Source organism: Zingiber officinale, chromosome 8B (genome assembly GCF_018446385.1).
Source record: "Zingiber officinale cultivar Zhangliang chromosome 8B, Zo_v1.1, whole genome shotgun sequence".
Lineage (NCBI taxonomy): Eukaryota > Viridiplantae > Streptophyta > Magnoliopsida > Zingiberales > Zingiberaceae > Zingiber > Zingiber officinale.
The window spans coordinates 11,661,536-11,672,042 of NC_056001.1; the positions used below are offsets into that span (position 1 = coordinate 11,661,536).

The following is a 10,507-nucleotide window of genomic DNA, read 5'->3' on the forward strand; positions in this document are numbered from 1 at the left end:
TGATCAACTAAGTCAAGTTAGGCCTTGTGTTATTTGATGTCTTGCGTCTAAGTATGCATGGACTTAGGAACATAAGAAGTTGAGCGGAAGACGCGGTAGACGAGAAGGATAGAATGAGAATCGAGTCGACGGGCTCGGTGCATCTGAGGGACGAGAAGCTGTAGAAAAGTACGTCATTGGAGCGAGAAGGACGCGCATGACACTTCCAATGGACAAGAAGTCAGAGTGGAATCCCACTTGAGAAGATGGCCGGAATTGGGTTCGGGTGAGCTCAACTCTAGAAGGTCGGAGCATCACCCAAGTTATCGGAGCGAAAGACAGGACAAAAAGTCAACTCTGAAGTTGACCCTTGTCCGAGCGCCCGGAGCTGGTCCTGGCGCTTGGACCAGTTTGGTGTTAAAGAGGCACTCATTGTTGTGGATCATCGCTGAGGCCATGTCAATAGAGGTCCGGGAGCACGGGAGTGGATAAATTCTTATCACTTTACCGTTACGTAACCATTGCGTGGAGATAGAATTTGCCTTGTTGGGGCGCCTGGACTGTGCCACGTCAGCAAAAGGTTACTTCGGCCGGTGAGCCTATAAAAGGAGCCTTGGTGCTTTTCATTTATACAACACTTTTTTGTATTTGAGTTATTTCACTCTAATATTCTTCAAAGTCTGTGCTTTCAAAGTTTTGTACGAGGCTTCTCCCCCTCTGACTTGTGTCAAAGAAGGAGTCGATTAGTTGAGCTTCATTTGCCTTGGATTAACAACCTCCCCGGTTACAAATCAAGTAAATAGTTTGTGTCTCGTACTTATTTTATACATTTTAGTTTCTTTTATTAAAGTGTTGTTTTAATCAAAGTTGTAAGTTTTGAGAAGGGGATACTTTTTTTAGAACAATCCCCCCCCTTTGTTGGTCGCACGGAACCTACACCTTCTAAGTGAATAACTAACTGGATAAATCTACTTAACATGACTAACCAAATGAACACTATTATCTTCTGGTAGTTAGTTAGTAACTAAAGGTTACACATTTAGGGATAAATTTTTAGATGATTATTTTAAAAATAATATCAGGTTAAGGAGGAGGATCTATTTTGAAAACTGATTAAAATTACTTTGAAATTTTTTAGATGTTCTCAAAAAATTTTAAAAATATTTGTAGACTTTTGAAACCTGTTTCCTTGAAAAATTATTGCTTTAAAAATTACTTATTTTGTAATATTTTAAAAAGTATTTTGAAAATTATTTTCCAAGCATTTATGAATATTACTTGGATTTTTTTTAAATGGGTTAAAAAATTACTTTGAAAAATACTTTGAGAATTGCTTGAAAAACTTATTTGAAAATAGCTAGAAAAGCATTTTGTAACAATTTCTTTGAAAACCCTATTTTAAATACTTGCAAAATGTTTCTGAAAATACTTGAAATATTTTTTTAAAATGTGTTGACAAAATTCCTTCAAAACTTGCTTCAAAATTACTTTAAAAAATCTATTTTTAAAATACTTACAAAATGTTGTGAAAAATGATTGAAGATTTATTTTGAAAAGTGCTTTATATTTGAAAAGTGCTTGCAAATTTTTTGAAAAGTTTATACTTGCAAAATAATTATTGTCTTTAAAACTTTTTAAAAATTTTAGCCAAGTGTTTTTGGCAAAGCTTATAAATAATTTTGAAATTAACTTTTGTAAATAATAAGGTTTAGAAAATATATTTTGGAATCTTTTTAACCCCTCTCTAAAATAGACCTGAATACCTTTAGTGGTTTATTTACATGTTTTACACCTTTAGAACACTTTGATGGAACTTATTTACATATCTATTCTTCCTGAATGCCAAAGGGGAGTAAGGTTTAAGTAAGGAAAAAAAAAGAATTTCTATGAAAATCTTAAACCCTAAAATGATTAAGAAAATAAATAAAAAGTTAAACCAATAGTATTCTCTTAAATCATAATCATATTTTTTTCTTGCAATTATTTTCTAATTTTAACTCAGGTTATCATTATATCAAAAGAAGAGATATTGTTGGTGCAATTGCCACCAATGGTCAAACTTATGTTTTGATAAATGACAAATGGTTAAAGTTAAGTTTCATATGATTTAATGTTCTTAGCAAGTATGCTGGACTTGACGGGTCTAGTGGGCATGCCATTAGGCTGAAATCCAGCTAGGTCTGTTAGACCTGATAGCTGGTGAAAAGTCCAGACAAATCTAGAGGACCTAATATCTGGCGAGAAGTCCGGCTGGGTCCGCAGGACCTAATAGCTGGCCAAAGTCAAGTTGGATCTGCAAACCTGACAACTCGCAGGAAGACCTTGTGGGTCAAAAGATAGTCAAGCGATTATGTATGGTAAGTGAGGTAAGTTATTGGATGAGAGTGATCTAGTGAGGACGAGTCCCAATTAAGGACTTTAAGCGCTAGTCCAGCTTAGATCTATTTGGAAGTCTGAGCTGAGACCATGACTAAATGTTAGTCTTGGGAAGACATAATCTAATTAATAATTATATTATGTTAAATGTGCTAACTCTATTTTGTAGGTTATATTTTTTTTTTAACGCACTAATATGTCTCAGCAAGAGTTAGAATCAAATGAAGTCTCAAATATTATTCACCTGAGGCACCTCGGTTGGATTGGAGGTGCCTTGGAGAAGTTGGCCGAAGGCCCTGCGATGGGGGCGCAAAGGCGCCTCAGGTGGAAGGAGGCACCTCCCCGCCTAGATAAGGACTATGGCCAATAAGGATAGAGTCTCGGCGAACCAAGGCACCTCCAGTGGGAAGGAGGCACCTCTGTGTGAATAAGAGTCGTTGTCTTCGGTGAGGATCATATTAACCGGAGGTACCTCCAAGGGAAGGAGGCGCCTCATATCATTTATAAAAGAAGCTGCTGAACAGTGCTTTGGACAGAACTTCTACGCTTACTCTATGTTGCTCTCAGACGTCTACAACGCTATAATCCTGCTACGACACTGTTCCGCCCAATACTTGAGCTCACTTTAGCTTCCTCGTTCTTTGTATTGGGTTATGAATTGCATTTAATTTATTTTAATTGTCATATAGGGGAAGTGTAGGGTTATTACACTTTTCTTCATCTTTGTATTCAGATTACTTTTCTGGTAGTTTTGGAAGGGAATTTAGTGGATTGCTCATCGATACGGTCCAAGGGATCGTGGGTCTTGGAATAAGAGTCGTCGAAGGCTCCGAACTAAATAATTGACCGAGTGTTCTATTTCGCTTTCATACTTAGTTTTTCCACTGCACTACTTTAAAATTGTCAAAAATACTCTATTCTTAAAAACACACGTGATTCACCCTCCGTCTTCCTCTCACATGCCTACGATCCTACAAATTGATTATGACATATGTGTTTTGGGTACTTTCATTTTTCAAGGTTAAATTATTTAACAAAAAAGAAGCTTATTTTTGAGTTACCTTATTTTGAGAAACTTAACCGTATTTGTGAGACTTGTTTAATTGCGAACAAGCATAGAGAACCTTTTCTTGTAGAAAAGTAATGGAGCCATGAAGCAGTTAAAGCTTGTTTATTCATATTTGTGCATAGTGGAAATTACATCATTAATTGTATCTTTGACGTATCTTAGAATTCGCTTTGCTGCAACCCGATGTGATTCTTTTGGTTTCTCCACAAACCTACTAAGTACTCCAACTCCAAAAGAAATATCTAGCCTTGTTGCAATCAAATATCTTAGATTCATAATCAAGCTTTTATAAGCTGTAACATCCATGCTCTTACCAATTTCATCTTTGGACAACTTTATCTTTTCAATCACGGGAGTAAAAATTAGCTTAGAGCACTCCATTCTAAATCTTTTCAAAATATCAGAAGCATATTTCTTTTGTCATACAAAAATCCTGTCATCCATCTGAATAGCTACATGTCCCAAGAAATAGCTCATTAGGTCCATATCTACCATTTCAAATTTACTAACCAAAGCCTCCCTGAATTCTATGATTAACTTTAAGTTATTTCCGGGAAGAATCATATCATCAACATAAAGACATACTATGAGTGTATCACTAAAATTAGTATATGTAACATACAAAGCATGCTCATAAGGAGATCTCGGAAAATCATTTTCAACAAAGTAAGAATCAATACAACTATACTATACTTTTTGTGCTTGTTTTAAACCATATAGAGTTTTTTTTTAATCTGCAACCCTTATTCTCTTCCCCTTTCGTCACATATCAAGCAAGTTGTTCAACATATATTTCTTCTTCCAAGAAGTCATTAAAAAAAGTAGACTTCACATTCATTTGATACAATTTTCAATTATTTTAAACAGTAAGTGAAGTAAGCATGCAAACTGTATCAAGTCTATTTATAAGAGCAAAAACTTCAAAATAATTAATACCTATTTTTTACTTGTAACCCTTTGCAACCAGCCTCACTTTAAAATGGTCAATTTCACCAATTGACTTATACTTTATCTTGTAAACCCACTTTATTCCAATTGATTTTTTTCTTAGAGGTAATTCATTCAACTCCCAAGTACCATTTGTTTTAATGGCATGAATTTCCTTATCCGTTGGCTTCGGCTAATGAGTTTTTGTAGTAGCATCATCAAAAGATATAGGATCACAATATGCAAAAATAGTAAATTGAATAATTTTTTCACGATAAGTCATTATCATTACTCAATACATAATCTACAACTGAACTATTTTGACACTTACGTTGTGATCTCTTAGTTGATGATTCAAGTTATGAAGAAGACTTAACACTATTAGAATGGAGTGCTCCAAGCTAATTTTTATTCCCGTGATTGAAAATATGAAGTTGTCTAGAGATGAAATTAGTAAGAGTATGGATGTTACAACTTATAAAAGTTTGATTGGGAATCTAGGATATTTGGTTGCTACGAGGTCAGATATTTCTTTTGGAGTTGGAGTACTTAGTAGGTTTATGGAGAAATCAAAGGAATCACATTGGGCACAACAAAACAAATTCTAATATACGTCGAAGGTACAATTAATGATGGATTTTTTTTTATTTTACTAAAAAAAATTGTAGAACTTGTTGGATATATTGGCTAAAGATGTTGAGACTCGAAAGAGTACATCATGATATACTTTCCATCTAGGTTCAACTATATTTTCTTGGTGTTCTAAATAAGCAGTAGGTGATAGCACTTTCAACAACAAGCAAACTATAATGAGACAACAAATTGTACTACATAAGCAATTTGACTAAGAAAAATTTTAGTGTTTCTACAACACAAACAAGATGATTCTACAATAGTTTTCTTTGATATCAAGTCAATAATTGCATTATCCAAGAATTCAATCTTTCATGGTTGCTTCAAGCACATAAATATCAAGTATCATAAAATCATATAGTGGATTGGAGAAAAATAAATCAACATCGAGTATTACCCAATGAATGTCAAGTTGCATGTATCTTTACTAAACCGATGAAGACAGACTTTTCTCATGTTGAAAACGGCGATTGGAATAGCTAACCTTTTGTGACTTGGTTTAAGGTAGACTATATTGTATTAATTAAATTAAGTAAAAAATCACGATAAAATAGATCTTTATGTCTTGGATAGACTTTGAATAAATGTGTAGTTATGATTAGATCTAGAAGTGCTATTTTATGATCGGATTTCATTCCTACTTCTATATAAAAACATATCTAACATCAGGTTTTATTAAGTTTTTGGTACATTATCAATAAAGAGTACGGTTGTTTTTCACTATTTAAATTTATTTTGTCCCTTCTTTAATTTAGTAATTACTATCAATTGTTGTATCTAATTTTCCTTTTTTTTTCTTTTAATGTTTTCTAAAGATAGATGATGCTTGGAAAAAATTTAAATAGTTGTTGCAGATTCTCCAAACGCAGTGCATTTGATTTTTTTTTTTTTTTTTTTTCAATGGGCCACTTAATTAGAATCTTTATAGAGTACTGGCCGAAGCTATCAAAGGTTTAACCCTGGAGCCTATTTCACTATTGAGGTTGTTATGAATATAAAAAGCACACCATCAATGACCTCTAGTTTCATGGGCAAAAGAGAGATTCTCTAGGTTTCTTGTCGTTATTCGTTTCAGAAAAACAGGGGGGAAAAAACCTATCTAAATTATCAAAACTTTAGTGAATTTATTATAACGAATAACGATTACAAGTTTTTCTTATCCTTTATATCGAATTATATGAACATGTATATGACGAGATTTTGGGGAAAGTGGTACAACAATTTTTTGATATTTTCCAGAGTCATAGTAAAACTATAATGAACGGTGTCCATTATTATAAGAACCACTGATTAATATCAATGTGAACCTCCGAAAATAATAAAAAGAAAATTAAGCTATCAGAAGAAGGATTTAAGGTAGAGGTTCATTTTGCAATGGTTGGTGCAACGAACTTATGATGTTTAGGAACCTCCAACCAACAACAAATTCACCTGCCTACCTAATTCCCAATTGAAATGCCATCCTACCGCTGCACTCAAACATTTGTTTTGATTTAGCAATCAGATGTGGAACATTTGTACAAAAGTTCTGTCACACGGAAACATTGCATATGTTGAAATAGACAATTGCACACTATAATACATATATCAACTATCCAAAGCCCATTTGATGGCCAATTGATTACATGATCAAGTGCATCAATGTATAGTGGAAGTGAAGGCTAATATGCAATTTACTGGGCACCAAAGATATAAGATCATTGCAAAATAACAGCGAAAAGTGACAACTACGCGCTAAATTATGTCCAATCCTTTACGCACTGGCGAGAATGGTTTCTGCAACTTGTTGACTCGTCTTGCACGCATGGATAGAAGTGCAAAGATCAGTTTTCTCGAGGAGCTTCTCGGCATTGGCCAGGATCAGCGGTCCATATTGGAAGACCAGTTTCTTGCACTGCATCAAAATTAAACGATCGTCTTAAAAAAAATCACTCGTGCATATATAATCCTGAATCTATAATTTAAATTTGACAAGGAAAAGTTCAGATGCTTCTGTCCGCCATGGCCCCATGGAATAACCATACCTTTTGAACAAAATTTTCCATCTTATTGCATCCTTTCAGAAGTATCTCGATCACCTCAAGCTGAAGAATTTCCACAGGTAAATGTGTAAAGTATTTCACCAGAAGCAAGAACAAAAGTTCGTCTTAGAATGCAGTGGATTTATTACTACCTCGGTGTCAGGATCTTGCAATTTGGAAAGAACCTCCCCGAGGATATCTTGGCAAAGTGTGCAGGCATTGTCATGCTTTGGCAAACTCACTTGGGCATTGCTATCACAGAGGTTCACCTTATCACAGAACTCCTCTGGGCTCGTCTTCGAAACTTCTAAGAAAAACAGTGGTGCATAGTAATCTACCAGTGTGACACACTGCCCAAAAAATGATGCCAATGAGCAAGGAATAAGAATTTCATCACAATCGCAATTTGCAATTAAAGGTTACTTCCAATACAAAAGGTAACACGCCTGTTGTTCCAAAGAATGCAGTTTGGAACATGCTTTGTGAAGTATATCGGTAACTTGAGTCTGTGTCTCATTTTCACCAAGATAATATAAAGCTTGAGATGCAAATTCTTTGCATAGAGTGCATAACTTTTCATTCCTCACAATATGACTTTCACTTTGAATCTCATTATCAACCTGCACAACTGAAGAACACAAAATGAGTTCAGCAAGTGCATGCAGATTCTTCATATTTAGATAATTTTATACTAAAACAAACATTGTCAAAAAGAGATTAGAATTAAAGTAGTGCTTTCTTACCATCTAACATGTTTAATAAAATTTTATATCAATTTTTATTTTATATATATTTTGTTGGGAATACAATCAAAGCCCCACATTAATCTAATTGGATCTTATTGGATTACCGGGTTAATCTAATTGGATCTTGAAGTTATTGGATTAATGGTTAATCTAATATTTATTTGGATTTTTCAAATAAACCTAAACCCCCCACATTATTAGATAATATCTTAGTAGATATGATTTGACCATAAGTCTTATTAAATAAGACTTGGCCACATTATTAGATAAAGTCTTATTAAATAAGACTTGTGGTTGCGAACATATCTTATCTGATAAGAAAACACTAAAGTTAGGTTTTATTTAAACTTATATATATGCATGGTAGCTAGCTCTACAGGTAATAGATCATGATTCTCCAATTGTGCTAGTGAGACGGGTGACGGTTGTGCTCATGTGGATACACCTAAAGGTGTGAATGTACTGATCATGCTGAGATCGATCAGACTCTCCAAATACGCAAAAGAGTTTTACGCATCAAGAGGTAAGATTATTTCCAAACCAACGATATAACCTGAATTCGCATGAATCTCTGGTGGATTTCTTTTCCGCTGCATTTAATTTTAATACTTTATTTGCTACATAAGCCAACACATTTGTGATTTAAAAACTAAAGGACAATTAAGTGAGCTAGAAAATATTTCCAACAACATATGTTTCCACTTCTAATACGCGGATACCATATCAAACATGGCCCATGGAACAACAGTGTATCAAATCAATTAGAGTTCAGAAATATCCTTCCATAATGTATCAAATATGTAGAGAACATAATGTTCATTTCGAAAGACAAAAAAAGCTCACCGAACACATCCAAGCTAGCTAAACTCCTGGCATTTGCACAGGCAAAGCTGATAACCAGCATAAGGACTAAAAAATTTAATCTTGAATCCATGGTTACCTGTAGAGAAGCAAAACAATGGTTTATTTGTCAGCATCCATCCATATGTGTAGCAACTAGATTGTCATCAAATTTTGAATACTTCTATTGGCATATGTTGAGATCATTTTTATTAGTTTGCTAACACTAGTTAGCATATCTTATACCCCCAACAATGTAATGTTGGCAGACGTCCCAATCCAGGATATGTAGCAACAAAATCGTTCTAGTCAGATGGTAAAGGCTTTTCATCATCGAGAATAACCATACAATGGCTTGTTCACGATGGCGATTAGGGATCTTCTATGGCATCAAACATGTTTTTTTTTTTTTTCAATATCAACAGCAACACTAGATCATTTAAATCACTTTCAATTATGTTAAACACGTTTAATATTCCCTGAACTAGAATCTGATTTCAACTAACAAAATCAAAAACTTTCCATGGAAAAAATAATGGAATTTTGCACATGCAACTGTGTAGAAGAGCTGTCAACACTTCAACAGCCCTGCTTGGCTCTCAACTGTAACCAGCCTAATTAAACCACCGCTTCTCAAGTTTCCCAATTTCTTGAATCTCTCTATATGACTAGTATTTCCTTGGAAGCAATCTCAAGTGAATCTCCAAAAAGAATATCAGGACACCTTGCGAACTGAAATATAGACATCATCTAACGACCTCACAAAGTTTGAATTATAAAAAAGTTCGCAAATCCATTATACCTAGCTTGCTCAAGAATCGAGTTGCAGACCAACCCTCGCAAAAATTTAATTCCCGAAATCCAAGGTCGATTCCTCCACTAAACCGTGAATTACCAACCTTTACCTTTCTAATCAACGCTGGCCACATCCCGATAGATAAACCACCATATTTATTTTTTAAAGGAAAACAAGTGGAAGAAGGCAAAAACGACTTTTTTCTTCAGGAAAAAAAAATAGAAAACATACTTGAAAGACACAATTTGGCCGGAGCAGAGGTATGGGCTTGCGCTCCTCTCCTGCAAATCCTCGATGAGGACGATTAGAGCTGACTACTTGCTGATGAGATCGAGTAGATGAGGATGATTAGGAGGCGGATGAGACGACGATGCGGACGTGGATCGATATTTCTCCACCAAGTAGTTTGTCGACGGTGTCGTCTTGGAGATAGGATTAAGCATATGAGATGACGTGGATGAACTCGACGTCGCAGAACAAACACCACGCTCTAATCTTTTTGCCCGACGTCATTCATTGAGGATAACAAATGGTCCCTGGGTGGTCCTAGTCCTGAACCAGTAATTCACAGATAAACGGCCGCGAGTAGGAAATTGAGATTTTCGTTTGATTGCGCTCGGGGACAAATCAGGAGGCGTATGTAACGACCAGTCTAGAAATTTAATATCTTTTGATTATTCTTTTTATTTAGAAGAAATTTTTTTATAAATATGTCATAATTAGAAATTGAATCGTAAATATTTGAGTGACAATCTGAATATCCTACCGCGATACTATAACCCTGAAGATGGAAAAAAAAAAAGATTCTTTGTGATTTGATGGAAAGAAAAAGAGAGTTAAAAAAAAATAGATCCGCTATCTTAACAGCCCCCTAGTACCGGCCCCATGAATATAGGTGGTGGTCTAAGTCCATACAAGATTAGAAAGCTAAATGGTTGATCTAGTAGTGCCCCATATTTTTGATCGATTCTATTGATCTGATAAGTTCCCTGTGAACCCCATTTCCAACGTGGGCCGGATTCACTCGGAGCTCAATGCCCCTCTTTCCCGATCGACCCGACTGATTGGATAGGTTCTTTGTGAACACCACAGTCAGAACGTGTTAGACCCTTAGCAGCCG

The 10,507-nt window shown here is 35.0% G+C and overlaps 1 protein-coding gene across 2 annotated transcripts; it reads right to left on the bottom strand.

Moving 5' to 3' along the window:
- Positions 1–6,535: 6,535 nt before the first annotated feature.
- LOC122017135 (proactivator polypeptide-like 1) lies at positions 6,536–9,805 on the bottom strand. 2 transcript variants are annotated; one of them, XM_042574662.1, is made up of 6 exons: positions 9,619–9,805; positions 8,595–8,691; positions 7,452–7,633; positions 7,158–7,355; positions 7,009–7,068; positions 6,536–6,878 (listed from the first exon to the last, which is right to left on the bottom strand). In XM_042574662.1, exons 2-6 carry the CDS (start codon positions 8,683–8,685, stop codon positions 6,738–6,740), a joined length of 672 nt encoding a protein of 223 aa, XP_042430596.1. In that variant the 5' UTR covers positions 8,686–8,691; positions 9,619–9,805; the 3' UTR covers positions 6,536–6,737. The 2 variants fall into 2 exon arrangements, with proteins under 2 accessions (XP_042430596.1, XP_042430597.1); XM_042574663.1 differs by lacking the exon at positions 9,619–9,805 and adding an exon at positions 9,394–9,416.
- Positions 9,806–10,507: the final 702 nt, after the last annotated feature.

Excerpts from the sequence above, each read along its gene's own strand:
- LOC122017135 (XM_042574662.1), bottom strand. The coding sequence starts at position 8,685 with ATGGATTCAAGATTAAATTTTTTAGTCCTTATGCTGGTTATCAGCTTT. Across the intron at positions 7,356-7,451 it reads TGCATTCTTTGGAACAACAG|TGTGTCACACTGGTAGATTA; the intron begins GCGTGTTACCTT and ends TTTTTTGGGCAG. Across the intron at positions 7,069-7,157 it reads TGCAAGATCCTGACACCGAG|CTTGAGGTGATCGAGATACT; the intron begins GTAGTAATAAAT and ends GAAATTCTTCAG.